Consider the following 15,512-nt stretch of genomic DNA (forward strand, 5'->3'; position numbering starts at 1 on the left):
CCTGTCAAGAAAACACGCTGACAGACTGTATCAAGAGCCCTAAAAAACAATCAAACTTTTTGATTCTAAGAAGCCACCTTAAGCAAAAGAGAAACGGACAAGTCGACTATGTATTTATATATACATACATGCGTATTGGCCATGGTGGCTTTGATGGTAAAGAATTCACCTGCTGATGCAGGAGATGCAAGAGACGCAAGTTTGATTTCTGGGTCGGGAATATTCCCTGAAGAAGGGCATGGCAACCCACTCTAGTATTTTTGCCTGGAGAATCCCACGGACAGAGGCAGGCTACGGTCCATGGGGTGCAGAGTTGGATACTACTGAGTGACTGAGCACACACAATCTCTGTGTGTGTGTGTGTGTGTGTGTGTGTGTGTGTGTGTATACATATATATGAGATGTTTAAGATATTAAGCAACAGGATATATACTATGATACCAGATTTGTTTAAAAAATATATCTACTACATATTTATCATACACAAATGTTATCTAAGTATAAAATGTGGGAAGAAAATGAACCAACATATTAGCAGCGGATTATCCTCAGGTAGAAGGGAGGCGTGTGTGCATATTAAATCACTTCAGTTGTGTCTGACTCTACACGACCCTATGGACTGTAGACCGCCAGGCTCCTCTGTAGAACGCTCCAGGTAAGAATACTGAAGTGGGTTGCCAAGCCTCCTCCAGGGGATCTTCCCAATCAAGGCATGGGATCGAACCCACGTCTCTTACGTCTCCTGCATTAGCAGGTCGGTTCATCACCATTAGCGCCACCTGGGAAGTCCCTAGGTAGAAGAGATACTGATATATTATTTTAGTTTCTTTCTTGTCTAACTATTTTCACAAACACTCTCAGATGAGTAACTGTTGATTTTATACAGGGAAAGCAATTATGTTAAATAATAATCCAGGATGTCTATCTAGAAGCTCACAGAGCATCCTTTATGCACTGTTGCCACTGAGAGTCACCTTTCATCTTTATATTCCTCCTCACTGAAGACTAAGTCTAATCCTTTATGATCCTGACACCAGTTCTGCTGCGTATCTTTTTTTCCACCACCACTACGCAATTCTCTGACCAGCTGGCTGTCCTACAATTCAACTCAATTCTGACACTCTCTACCAACAGATAGTGTCTGATCCCAAAGGTTGAGGGCTCAGTTCCATGAGACCGCCCCCACCTTCAGATGCCAACTGCAAGCTCAACTTGTCACCTATGCTTCTGACCGATCGATTATAGATCAAAGGATCCTATGACCCCCTCCTCGGGTTCCATTAATTAGCTAGAGTGGCTCACAGAACTGAGAGAAACACTTGCTTACTAAAATACCGGTTATTATGAAAGTCTATAACTCAGAAATAGCCAGATAAAAGACACACACAAGGTGAGGTATGGGGAAAGGGGTGTTTCCAGGCTCTCTCCAGGCGCTACTGTCCCTAGGTCTCCACCTGATCACCACCCCGGAAGCTCTCCAAAGTCAGTCTTTTTGTTTTGTTTTTAAAGAGGCTTCATTCCATGAGCACCATTGATTAACTCATATTGGCCACTGGTTACTGAACTCTGTCTTCAGTTCCCCTCTCCACCCAGGAGGCCAGGAGGTGGGACTGAATACTCCAGCCTTCTAATCACAGCCTTGGTTCCCCTGGCAACCAGCTTGCATCTTAAGGTGAACTGGGAGCCTTTCCAAAAGTCACCTTATTGACATAAACAAGACACACCTTGATGCACTCATCCTGGTAAAGTCCAAGGGTTTTCAGAGCTCTGTGCCAGGAACAGGCACGAAGACCAAATATGTATTTTTTAGTATAAATCACAGAATCACACCGTTTGCACAAAGGGCGAACCGTTGTAAAGAAAGCAGCCTCTGATAAGCAAGGGCAACTGGGGATGACACAGCCTCCAGGACATGAGTGTAGATGAGGAGAATGAATAAGCCTGCAAAGCAGACTAGACCTTGCAAACTAATCTCTGTTTCAAAACCGGAAGAGGAGAGACCCTGGGAATCAGGGCCCTGCCCTTCCTACCGAAGGAAGGATGCCAAAAGGTCCTGCTGGTGATGTTAAGTGTCTCCAGATCGCCAAACCAAGGAGTGACAGCTCTGCTAAGCATTGGTTAACTTGAGTCCAAGACAGGGCTCTTAGGCAGAGACCGGGTCTTGGAAGCCTGGGTCGCCAATCGAGAGGGAGCCCCTCCCACTTACCTGTTGCGCATGCCTGGCGCCAGTCGCTGGCACACTACGGCGGTGGTGGCGTGTTTGCCCCCGTTCCCCATCTCCTGCTTGACGTCCCACTGCCGAGGCTCACTGGTCCGCGTGCTCAGGATGTTCACCCCTTTCTTCACCTTGGCTCTGCGGGGATGAAGGCAAGAGAGAGAGAATCGAGAGATCAATGACCCGGCCTTTCCAAATGCGCTCATGCTCCGCTCAGCTGAGCGCCCTGCCTTTTCATTTTTCTTCTTTTTTTTTCATATCCAGTGGCACAGACAGACAAGGGGCCCCAGAGGGGTAGGATGAGGATTGGTGATTGGAGTGGGAGGGGATCTACCCACAGACCCAGGAATCGTGGAATTTGCTGTTCAGATCTGATGAAGGAAGAGGGCCCCCCAACAGACCCCCAAACCAAAGAGTAGCACAGCCAAGGGGTCAGGAGAAAAGGACATCTGCACAGGCTGGCCATTCTCAATCAGGGTCGGCTGTGTCCTGCAGGGACCACGTGCTGATGTCTGGAGCCATTTCTGGCTGTCTCAACTATGAGGGTAGGGCTGGCATCTGGGGAGCAGCTAAAAGAGCCTCCCAAGGCACAGAACATGTCCCCCAACATGAGTTAACAAGTTCCAAGTGCCCAACGTGCCCAAGTTCAGAAACCCTGGTGGAGGTGTACACGCTGCTTTCTCCACTTTGTCCAGTGTGGCTTTGGGTAAACAATAAACTCTTCTGTCTTCCTTCCTTCCTCTGTAAATGGATATGTTAATAGTAACCTATGCTATAAAGCTGTTGCGATGATGAAATGTATTATTAATAACACATATAAAGAAATCAGAACAGTGCCGGATATACAACAAGCACTTAATAAACGTTATTGTTGTATCACTCCAGGGAGGTCCCCGACCTGCTTCACGTGACCTGCCAGGTCTCCTCTGGAAATAAGCTCAGCTGAATACACTATCCATGGACTTTTTAAAAAGGCAAAGTTCTTCTCTTAGAATTGTTGTTTTGGCCACATCTCTTAGCCTTTCTGAACCTCAGTCTTCCCATCAATAAACTGGTGAGAAAAGTAGCAGATTGAACAGAAATACCGACTTCTCCTTTCTTCCCAAATTCCATTTAAAGGGAAGTCGAGGGGACTATTTTTATTGTAATTAATTTTTTTTAATTTTATCTTGTTTATTTTTGGTGGCACTGAGTCCTCATTGCTGCATTCGGGCTTTCTCTGGTTGCAGTGAGGGGGCTACTCTCTAGTTGTGTGGGGGCTACTCGTTGCAGTGGCTTCTCTTGTTGTGGAGCATGGGCTCCAGGACATGTGAGTTTCAGTAGTCGGCACACAGGCTCGACTGCCCCATGGCCTGTGTGATCTTTCCAGACCAAGGATCGAACTCATGTCCCCTGCATTGGCAGGCAGATTCTTACCCAGTGGACCACCAGGGAAGTATGAGGGGACTATTTTTAAAGGCCCACGAAGATGAGGAGGAGAGACGCAGCAAACGTAAACGACCTGGAGACCTGAACGCTGATGTCCAAAGGGGTGAAATTGTCAGCTGAACTTCCAAACTAAGTTGTGAGCTGTTGGCAAGAGTAGCTAAGAACCGATAAGAGTTTAGACCATGAAATCTCCCCGTCTCAGTGGGACCACTAAAAGTGGGAGTCTATGAGGGCTAATATGGAGGATTAGCTAAAAGCATGTTTATGAAGCAGCCAGATACTAATGCCCTTCCGTCTCGGGGTGACTGCCAGACTTCCCATCAGGCCTGAGGGACCACGAAGACCCGAGACTCGGGTTACCATGCCCCAAAGCACGTGCGGAGTCATGAGACACAACGCACACTGAACACGGAGATTCCTGGGACTCTGTCCCCAGAGCTGGACCTTCCCCCTCTAGGGAAAATACCATATTCTAGATCATCAGGTACTGGTCCTGCAGCCTCTCCAGCCAGCCAGCCAGGTTGCCTTTCAGCAAAGCTTGTAGTCAGCAAGTTCCACTCACGGACTCAGAGCCTCTAATGGACTTTTAGGCCCTCATTTTTTCTTGACATGAGCAAACAAGAATCAAGAAGCTTAGGACTCTGAGAAAAGTTTATACATGACACAGGGAACAAAGTAAAAAAAAAAAAAAGAAAGCAAAAGAAATCTGTAGAAAATATAGCCTATGCAGGAAAGACCAAAATTAATAAAATACACAGTCGTTCACATTCACAGAGCCATCAGAGAAGATACTGCAGTCATGAAACAAAAACAGACTGCTATCTAGTAAACGCAAACGGGGAAAGAAAGGAGCCCTTGGAAATTAAAAAATATAATAGCAGAATTGGAGAAGGAAATGGCAACCTACTCCAGTATTCTTGCCTGGAGAATCCCATGGGCAGAGGGGCCTGGTGGGCTACAGTCTGTGAGGCTGCACAGAGTCGAACACGACTGAGCGACTAACACACACAGAAATGGAAAGTCAGTGGAATGGTTGATGGATAGAGTTGAAGACATATGTTTTAGGAAGTAGAAAAAAAAAAGAAATGGAAGAGAATTACTTTGAGGTTCAACATCTGAACAATATAAAAACACACAAAAGGGAGAGCAGGAATCACCAATGTAGTAATTTAAAGAAATTTACCCAAATGAAAGGATAGAAGTGTCCAAATTGGAAGGCCTCACTGGGTGATGAACCCAAGACAGAGGACTGATACAGCTCAGGACGCTGAATACAGATAGGTGAATTCTGTAGTCCTCCAGACCGAGAAAGGATCGGGGATCAGAATGGATACAAGATTCACCACAGTCACTCTGGGAACTACACGGTGATCAAAAATACCTTCAGGACTTCCCTGGTGGCCCAGTGGTTAAGAATCCACCTGCCAATGCAGGGGATATGGCTTCGATCCCTGGTCTGGGAAGAACCCACATGCTGCGGATCAACTAAGCCTGTGAGCCGTAACTACTGAAGTCCGTCCTTCCTAGAAGATATCTCTGCAACAGGGAAGCCACCACAATGTGTAGCCCCCTACTTGCCATAATTAGAGAAAGAACAACTTTTTAAATCTTCAAAAATCAAAGGGGAAATGATTTCCAACCTACCATTTGATATCCAGCCTACTGATGAAGAAAATATTTCCAGATATGCAAGTTCTCCAAAAATTGACTTCCTACACCCTTGCTCAGAAAACTACTTAAGGATGTGCTCCATCAAACAAGGGGGTAAATATAGAAAGAAATTGTGAGACCCAGGAAGTGAAATTAAAAAAAAAAACATGACAGAGATGCATAGTAGGTTCGTGGTGAACAGAGGTCCTGGATAATAACTGAGCACCAGCATGGACAACAGTCTATGATGTCTCCAGGAAACTGCAAATTTCCTGATACAGTTGATGTGAAAATATTTGAATGGAGACTTAGATAATCAGCAAAGAGTTGGGGACTATGAAGAAAATGAAGAAAAATAATAAACAGAAAATGAAGAAATAATAAAACCAAATTAGTTTTTAATTCTGGGACTACACCATTATTATGCAGAAGAGTCATCTTTATTTAATATTTGGTTTTACTGTGATTAGTACACGTACTTATAATATTTTAAACACAAATTATTAATCTAGATAAAATATGATTGTATTATCAGAGAGATGGAGACACAGAAAAGATGGGGAGAAAAGATAGATTCTTATTCTTCATAGTGAAATATTTTATAGCTATTGCCTAAAACTAAACAAATGAATGAGGGAGGGGTGGTTTGGGAGATTGGGATTAGCAGATGCAAACTAGTGTATATAAGATAGATAAAAAACAAGGTCTTACTGTAGAGCATAGGGAATTCTATTCAACATCTTATGATAAACCATAATGAAAAAGAATATGAAAAAGATTGTATATATATGTATAACGGAATCACTTTGTTGTACAGCAGAAAGTAACACAACACTGAAAATCAACTACACTTTAATGAAATAAATTTTTAAAAATGAAGAATTATCAACCTTATGTTGCTTAGTGATATGACCACAAATGCCAAACAAGTAGGAATTTTGCTTCTGTATGTGGAGAAAGGCTGTAGAAGGGAAAAACATACTGCGGTATTTTTCAAAATAATTTAAAATTTTGAAATTGGTTGATAGTTTGAGATTAATAAGAAGTATAAAGAATTCTTATACATCTTCCCCCAGCTTCCCCCTGTAATGCTTTCATACATGGTCAGAGTACATTTTCAAAACCAGGAAACTGACATTGCTACTATGCTATGAATTTACGTTCACACCCCGTTTAGATGTCACTTGTATTCATGTGCACTTTTATAAAACTATTATTTTATTGAAGTATAGTTGGTTTACAATGTTGTGTTAATATCTGCTGTATAGCAGAGTGATTCAGTTATGTATTATATATATATATAAATATGCATATATTCTTTTCCACATTCCTTTCCATGATGGTTTATCACTGGATACTGAATAGAGTGCCCTGTGCCATACAGTAGGACCTTGTTGCTTATTGTTCTGTGCAGGATAGTTAGCATCTGCTAATCCTAAACTCCCAACGCATCCCTCCCCTACTCCCATCCCCCTTGGCAACCACAAACCTGTTCTCTACATCTGTCACCTGCGTCTTTGGGGGAGTGGTGTAGTTCTATAAAATCACATCACATGTGTAGATTAAAGGAATCATCACCACAACCAGAACACAGAAGAATTCCACCATCATAAAAACACTCCTTAATGTTACTCCTTAATAGTCATACCCGCCCACCACTTAGCCCCCACAGACTCTGATCTGTTCTCTTTTCCTGTATTTTTGTCACTTTGAGAATGTTAGATACAGTTTTTACCAACAAACTCTGCAGAAGTATTTGATTTCTTAAATTACATACAAAGTTATCTTATGAAAGGAATAGCTTAAAAAATTATACATGCACACAGCCCTGCCCTGCTAACCTTACTAGTTGGAGGAGATACATTGCTGTGATTAATTGATAGGCAAGATTTACTGAGCATGGGCCCACCCATCAGAACAAGACCCAGTTTCCCCCTCAGTCAGTCTCCCCATCAGGAAGCTTCTATAAGCCTTTCATCCATCTCCATCAGAGGGCAGACAGACTGAAAACCACAATCACAGAAAGCTAACCAATCTGATCACATGGACCACAGCCTTGTCTAACTCAATGAAACTATGAGCCACAATGTGTGGGGCCACCCAAGATGGATGGGTCATGGTGGAGAGTTCTGACAAAACGTGGACCACTGGTGAAGGAAATGGCAAACTACTTCAGTATTCTTGCCTTGAGAACCCATGAACAGCAGGAAAAGGCAAAAAGACAGGACACTGAAAGATGAACTACCCAGGCTGGTAGGTGCCCAATATGCTACTGGAGATCAGTGGAGAACTAGCTCCAGAAAGAATGAAGAGATGGAGCCAAAGCAAAAACAACACCCAGGTGTGGATGTGACTGGTGGTGGAAGTAAAGTCTGATGCTGTAAAGAACAATATTGAACAGGAACCTGGAATGTTAGCTCCATGAATCAAGGCAATTTGGAAGTGGTCAAACAGGAGATGGCAAGAGTGAACGTTGACATTTTAGGAATCAGCGAACTAAAATGGACTGGAATGAGTGAATTTAACTCAGATGACCATTCTATCTACTACTGTGGGCAAGAATCCCTTAGAAGAAATGGAGTAGCCATCATAGTCAACAAAAAAGTTTGAAGTGCAGTAGTTGGATGCAATCTCAAAAATGACAGAATGATCTCTGTTCATTTCCAAAGCAAACCATTCAATATCACAGTAATCCAAGTCTATGCCCTGACCAGTAATGCTGAAGAAGCTGAAATTGAATGGCTCTATGAAGACCTACAAGACCTTCTAGAGCTAACACTCAAAAAAGATGATCTTTCCATTATAGGAGACCGAAATGCAAAAGTAGGAAGTCAAGAAACACCTGGAGTAACAGGCAAATTTGGCCTTGGAGTACGGAATGAAGCAGGGCAAAGGTTAACAGAGTTTTGCCAAGAAAACACACTGGTCATAGCAAACACCCTCTTCCAACAACACAAGAGAAGACTCTACACATGGACATCATCAGATGGTCAATACTGAAATCAGAGTGATTACACTCTTTGCAGCCAAAGATGGAGAAGCTCTAAACAGTTAGCAAAAACAAGACCAGGAGCTGACTGTGGCTCAGATCATGAACTTCTTATTGCCAAATTCAGACTTAAATTGAAGAAAGTAGGGAAAACCACTAGTCCATTCAGGTATGACCTAAATCAAATTCCTTATCATTATACAGTGGAAGTGACAAATAGATTCAAGGGATTAGATCTGATAGAGTGCCTGAAGAACTATGGACAGAGGTTTGTGACACTGTATAGGAGGCAGGGATCAAGACCATCCCCAAGAAAAAGAAATGCAAAAAGGCAAAATGGTTTTCTGAGGACGACTTACAAATAGCTAAGAAAAGAACAGAAGCAAAAGGCAAAGGAGAAAAGAAAAGATATACCTATTTGAATGCAGAGTTCCAAAGAATAGCAAGGAGATGAGAAAGCCTTCCTCAGTCATCAGTGCAAAAAAATAGAGGAAAAAAATAGAAAGACTAGAGATCCCTTCAAGACAATTAGAGATACAAAGGGAACATTTCATGCAAAGATGTCCTCAATAAAGGACAGAAATGGTATGGACCTAACAGAAGCAGAAGATATTAAGAAGAGGAGGCAAGAATACACAGAAGAACTGTACAAAAAAGATCTTCACGACTCAGATAATCACGATGGTGTAATCACTCACCTAGAACCAGATTTCCTGGAATGTAAAGTCAAGTGGGCCTTAGAAAGCATCACTATGAACAAAGCTAGTGGAGGTGATGGCATTCCAGTGGAGCTATTTCAAATCCAGAAAGATGATGCAGTGAAAGTGCTGCCCTCAATATGCCAGCAAATTTGGAAAACTCAGCAGTGGGCCAAAGGACTGGAAAAGGTCAGTTTTCATTCCAAAAGGAAGGCAATGCCACAGAATGCTCAAACTACTGCACGATTGCACTCATCCCACATGCTAGCAAAGTAATGCTCAAAATTCTCCAAGCCGGGCTTCAACAATACGTGAATCATAAACTTCCAGATGTTCAAGCTGCACTTAGAAAAGGCAGAGGAACCAGAGATAAAATTGCCGACATCCACTGGATCACCAAAAAAGCGAAAGAGTTCCAGAAAAATATCTACTTTTGCTTTATTGACTATGCCAAAGCCTTTGACTGTGTGGATCACAATAAACTGTCAAAATTCTTCAGAAGGTGGGAATACCAGACCATCTGATCTGCCTCTTGAGAAATCTGTATGTAGGTCAGGAAGCAACAGTTAGAATTGGACATGGAACAACAGACTGGTTCCAAATTGGGAAAGGCATATGTCAAGTCTGTATATTGTCATCCTGCTTATTGAATGTATATGTAGAGTACATTATGAGAAATGCTGGAATGGATGAAGCACAAGCTGGAATCAAGATTGCCAGGAGAGATATCAATAACCTCAGATATGCAGATGACATCACCGTTATGGCAGAAAGCGAAGAAGAACTAAAGAGGCTCTTGATGGAGGTGAAAGAGGAGAGTGATAAAGCCGGCTTAAAACTCAACATTCAGAAAGCTAAGATTATGGCATCTGGTCCCATTACTTCATGGCAAATAGATGGGGAAACAGTGGAAACAGTGGCAGACTGTATTTTTGGGGACTCCAAAATCACTGCAGATGGTGACTGCAGCCGTGAAACTAAAAGATGCTTGCTCCTTGGAAGAGAAGTTATGGCCAACCTAGATAGCATATTAAAAAGCAGAGACATTACTTTGCCAACAAAGGTCCATCTAGTCAAAGCTGTGGTTTTTTCAGTAGTCATGTATGGATGTGAGACTTGGACTATAAAGAAAGCTGAATGTTGAAGAATTGATGCTTTTGAACTGTGATGTTGGAGAAGACTCTTGAGGGGCCCGTGGACTGCAAGGAGATCCAACCAGTCCATCCTAAAGGAAATCAGTCCTGAATATTCATTGGAAAGACTGATGTTGAAGCTGAAACTCCAGTACTTTGGCCACCTGATGTGAAGAATTGACTCATTTGAAAAGACCCTGATGCTGGGAAAGATTGAAGGCGGGAGGAATAGGGAACAACAGAAGATGAGATGGTTGGATGGCATCATGAACTCAATGGACATGAGTTTGAGTAAACTCCAGGAGTTGGTGATGGACAGGGAGGCCTGGCGTGCTGCAGTTCATGGGGTCGAAAAGAGTCAGACACGACTGAGCAACTGAACCAAACTGAACTGAGATGTAGCCAAGAAAAGGTGGTTACCAGAAGGGAACCAGCAGGGTGGGAAGTGATGATAAACCCCATCTCCACCTTTCAGGCCTGGGGTGCCCAAATTAGCATCACACACAGAGCAGCAAGAGCTTATCAGCTGCAGCTGCACTTTTTCTTTAGAAACTTCTTCCAAGTCTTACTTTAAAATGATTTGCTAAATGATTTTGCTAAAACATACTTGCCACCATGGCCCTGAGAAGACCAAGTTACGCTTAAGTGACAAAGATTAAAGACACATTAGCACATAAAAGCCCCTCCTTTGTCCTAAGGCAGGGATGCCTCCCACCTCGACTGTCCACAAGGACTGCCTCATGAAATATGACTTCGCTTGAAATTGGGTTTTGCTGCATCTGAATTTTGCTCAAGACTGGAGGTTTCACTGAAGCTACAAATTGTTCTTTCCACTTCATGGTTCAAGAAAATAGGAGGATTCTTGTTGACGGGTGCAGAGGCTGGTTTCATCTCTGACTTGGGTGGGGAGATGAGCTGCTGAGATGAGAGGAAGGCACAGGTTTTAAAGGGCTCGATCTTGTTAATTAAGTGTTTTCTTTACTGAGGTCAATGGGTGTTCCTATTTACTTCAAGAAACCAGCAGTTGCAGGAATTTGGGTCCCACCCAGGATGAGAAGTTTTACAAGGATAGTCAGTGTTAGAACAGTGGGATTAGAGGATAAGACATGAGGATGCCTGGTTTCTAGGGAAGGAGCTGGAGCCCTTGGTCCATGGTGATGTGAGAGCAGCCTTTGTTTCAGCATCCAGTGTGGAGGGGAAGGCAGTGAACCAGATGCAGGAAACCCAGCTTCCGGTCCTGCATCTGCTGTGATGAGCTCCATGACCTTAGGAAAGTCATGCAGTTGACCTTGCTCTTTTTCATCATCTGACCCAAGGGGATGGCTTTAGTTCACTGGTTGTCCACTGACACTGCCCCCCACTCCCACCCCAATGTGTAGGGCTGCTGCTGCTGGTTGTTGGGGAGATGATTTCAGATTTTCAGAGACAGCTCTGAATAACACTGACATGTTCTTTTCGTCTACCATGTTAATACTGAGGACCAACTTTTCCCAGCAGATACCATGCTGGATACTGGGATACTGAGATGCATCAACACAAGACTCAAGTGTGGACCAGCCCTGGTGGTGCTTCTTGTCCTGCCTGACTGCACCTGAGCTGGCTCATGTATACCACATGTTTATAATTGATGCTATTATATGATCACATTTTCTAGTGGTTAAACGTTTCCTCCTCTATTAAAAAATGTGCCCGACTCAGGTGTAATACAGGGATGATTAAATGTTCCTTGAAGAAAATCAATGTTCAGTACAAATTTTTGAACACAGGAAGCCTAATTTCCATCTTCCAAGCCATCCATCTCGGGGTCAGCTCTAATTACCATGTGAAAAGCACTCTCTAGAAGCTTCTCAAAGCCACTGAACTTCCAGAAGATGCCGCGATAGATCCTGGAATGTGTGAGCATCTGTGTGTCTTGAGTGGGGGTTGTGGGAGGGAGCAAGGTTCCAGTTGGTCTCTGGCCCTATAAGACTGTGGAGGGGCTGAATCTGATCCTCAGTGTAGGTAGAAAAGAAAAAATATAAATAGTTGCTATTATGGGTTGAACTGTACTTTTCCCTACAAATTCATATGTTAAATTGTAACCCCCAGTACCTTCGAATGTAACTTACAGGGGGATATGGCCTTTACAGAGGTGATCCAGTTATAGTTCTTAGGAAGAACACTAATCCAAGATGATTGTGCCTTATAAGAAGGGAGAATTTATAACAGACACTATACAGAGAGAGGGACTTCCTAGGTGGCTCGTGGCAAAGAATCTGCCTGCCAAGCAAAAGACCCAGGTTTGATCTCTGGGTAAGGAAGATCCCCTAGAGGAGGAAATGGCAATCCACTCTAGTATTCTTGCCTGGAGAATCCTGTAGACAGAGGAGCCTGGTGGGCTAAAGTCCAAGGGGTCCCAGAGTCAGACATGACTTAGCGACTAAACAACAAAATACAGAGAATGCCATGTGAAAATGCGGATGGTCATCCATAACCCAAGGACAGAAGCCTGGAATAGGTGATCCCTCAGAACACTTAGGAAGGAACCAAGCCTGCCTTTACCCTGATTTCGGACTTCCAGTTTCTAGAACTTTGAAACAACACATCTGTTACTTAAGCTACCCAGTCCATGGTCATTTTTTTGTGCAGCCCCAGAAGATGAACACAAGTGGCCAACACTGAAATAAAATCCAAAGCTTCTATATAAAAATCTGGATTTCTCCTTTTTAACCCATTATGATGCTTACTCATTTGACAGGCACCACTGGATGTGTCACAAGAACTAACTGCTGTTCTTGGTGTGGAATATACTATGAGCCCATTTTTTTCATTTGGAAAACTCACATCCCAGTTGGGAGAGACAAACTTTACACCAAAACATAAGCAAAATAAACAGCATGTCAGATGCTGGCAAGAGTTGTAAGGAAAAATAAAGCTGGGGAGAGAATATGGGAGGAAATAAAGGGGTGCAATTTTTAATAGGATGGCTGGGGAAGACTGCTCTGAAAAGACTTGGAGATGGTGTGGGAGAATCAAGTGGACAATGGGGTAGTGGCCAGGGATGGTCATTTCCAGCAGGAAAAGTTCATTGCAAAGGTTCCATGGTAGGTAGAACTCTAAAGATACCGCCCACAATTCTTGTCCCTGGTTACTTAAGCCCTAACCTTGCCATTAAGGGCTTTTGTGGTTGGGAATTCGAGTCCCAGACCAAGGACTTCCCTGCATGGTCTAGTGGGAGCATCCACCTTCTAACGTAGGGGACACAGGTTCAGTCCTAGGTCGGAAAAACTAAGATCCCACATGCCACAGGGCATCTAAGCTTGGCTGCTGCAACTACTGAGCCTGCACACTCTAGACCTGATACCCGAAGCTAGAGAACACCCAGGAGCACCAAGGATGATCCAGCACAGCCAAAACATGAAGTCCTAAACCAGGTTTAGGGAGGTTTGAACAAGGGTCCGTCTGGTCAAAGCTATGGATTTTCCAGTAGTCGTGTACGGATGTGGGAGTTGGACTATAAAGAATGCTGAGCACTGAAGAATTGATGCTTTTGAACTGTGGTGCTGGAGAAGACTCTTGAGAGTCACTTGGACTGCAAGGAGATCCAGCCAGTCCATCCTAAAGGAGACAGTCCTAGGTGTTCATTGGAAGGACTGATGTTGAAGCTGAAACTCTAAAACTTTGGCCACCTGATGCGAAGAGCTGACTCATTTGAAAAGACTCTGATGCTGGGAAAGATTGAAGGTGGGAAGAGAAGGGGATTGCAGAGGATGAGATGGTTGGATGGCCTCACCGACTCAATGGACACGAGTTTGGTTAAACTCCGGGAGTTGGTGATGGACAGGGAAGCCTGGCATGCTGCAGTCCATGGCATCACAAAGAGTCGGACATGACTGAGAGACTGAAATGAACTGAACTGATCTCATCACACCAACACTTTAAAAGTAGAGTTTTCTCCAGTGGGTGGCAGATGGAGATGTCAGAGAGATTCTGCATGAGAGATTTGGTGGCTGTTGCTGGCTTTGAAGATGGAAGGGGCCATGAGCCAAGGAATGAGGGTGGCCAAATGCAACCCCTGATTGACAGCCAGCAAGGAAACAGGGTCCCCAGTCCTAAGGCCGCCAGAAGTGAGTTCAGCCAAGTGAGTGTTCTTGGAAGCAGAATTAACCCCGGGGCCTGCAGACAAGGACCAGCCTGGCTGGTACACTGACTTCAGCCCATGATAGCCACGCTGAGAATTCAGTTGGGCCTACTGAGACTTCTGACCCATGGTACCCTGAGCTAATGAATGGATGCTACTGTAGGCTGCCAAACATGTCGAGATTTGTTACATAGCTTAGAAAAGAGGATAGGCCCATGCTGCAGGAGCAGCAATAAGCCCAGTGAGGCTGGGATAGAAAGTGCAAGAACAGAGGGTCTGGGATGTGAAATCTGATGACAAACAAAAATGGGGCGGATATGAGCAGTGGTCCTCAGTAAAAAGTCAGCAAGTGTGCTTCAAAGCAGCTCATCACGGCCCTCTCTTGAAGCCCCCTCCTTCATTCACTGATATCTGGTGTTTTCAACCTTGGCCTATTAATAGTTTGGGACAGACACTATTTCCTTTGGGGAAAGGGAGTGTTCTGTGTGCTGTGGGATGTTTAGTTGCTTCTACCCACTAGATTCTAGTAGTATCCTTCCCCAGTTGTGACAACCAAAAATATCTCCAGACATTGCCAAATATTTTCTGTAGTTAACCCTACATTCTTAGCTGAAAGCCACTGATTTATATGACCTCTCTTAACACTGAGCAGGCATGTTCTTGTCCCAAGGTGAGGACTGAATTACTAGATACCCACCCAGGAAGCCAGTTGGTTTTCTAGGGAGGGCAGGCTGGATGCTTCATTGCTGGAAACTTCCATTCATGCTTTCCTTAGAGACCTTGAAAAAAGATGCAGACTCGGGGTGCTAACCTTTCTCTGCCATGGAGAGAGTTTTTAAATTTCTTGTGTCCTTGGGGATCTACAGCTGGCACCTCAGAGTAGTCATCAGCAGCATGCTTATCCAACAGGCAGGTGAAGGAAACTGTGCAGCAAGGGACAGTAATGAATGGTTCCCCCAAATCAGAGAATGAAAGGTTTGCCCAGCTCTAGGTAATGCGGAGGAAAGACTCAGCTGGGGACTTCCCTGGTGGTCCAGTGGTTAAGAATCTGCCTTGCAATGCAGAGGATGCAGGTTCAATCCCTGACTGATTGGGGAACTAAGATTCCATGTGCTGCAGAATAACCAAAAGCCCAACTGCCACAACTAGAGAGTCTGCTTGTAGCAACTACTGAAGCCCACACGCTCCAGAGCCTGCTCACCACAGCCAGAGACTCTGTGCACTGCAACGAAAGATCCCGGGTGACACGACATAGATCCTGCATGCCACGGCTAAGACC

General features: G+C 44.0%; 1 protein-coding gene across 1 annotated transcript in view; it reads right to left on the reverse strand.

Moving 5' to 3' along the window:
• TMEM132C (transmembrane protein 132C) overlaps positions 1-15,512 on the reverse strand; it is a 443,620-nt gene that overhangs the window by 160,025 nt on the left and 268,083 nt on the right. The window contains exon 3 of the mRNA XM_069558655.1: positions 2,207-2,353. Coding sequence (XP_069414756.1) covers positions 2,207-2,353 — 147 coding nt within the window. The remainder of the gene's footprint in view (positions 1-2,206; positions 2,354-15,512) is intronic.

The sequence above is a fragment of the Ovis canadensis genome, chromosome 17 (genome assembly GCF_042477335.2).
Source record: "Ovis canadensis isolate MfBH-ARS-UI-01 breed Bighorn chromosome 17, ARS-UI_OviCan_v2, whole genome shotgun sequence".
In the NCBI taxonomy this organism is placed as follows: domain Eukaryota; kingdom Metazoa; phylum Chordata; class Mammalia; order Artiodactyla; family Bovidae; genus Ovis; species Ovis canadensis.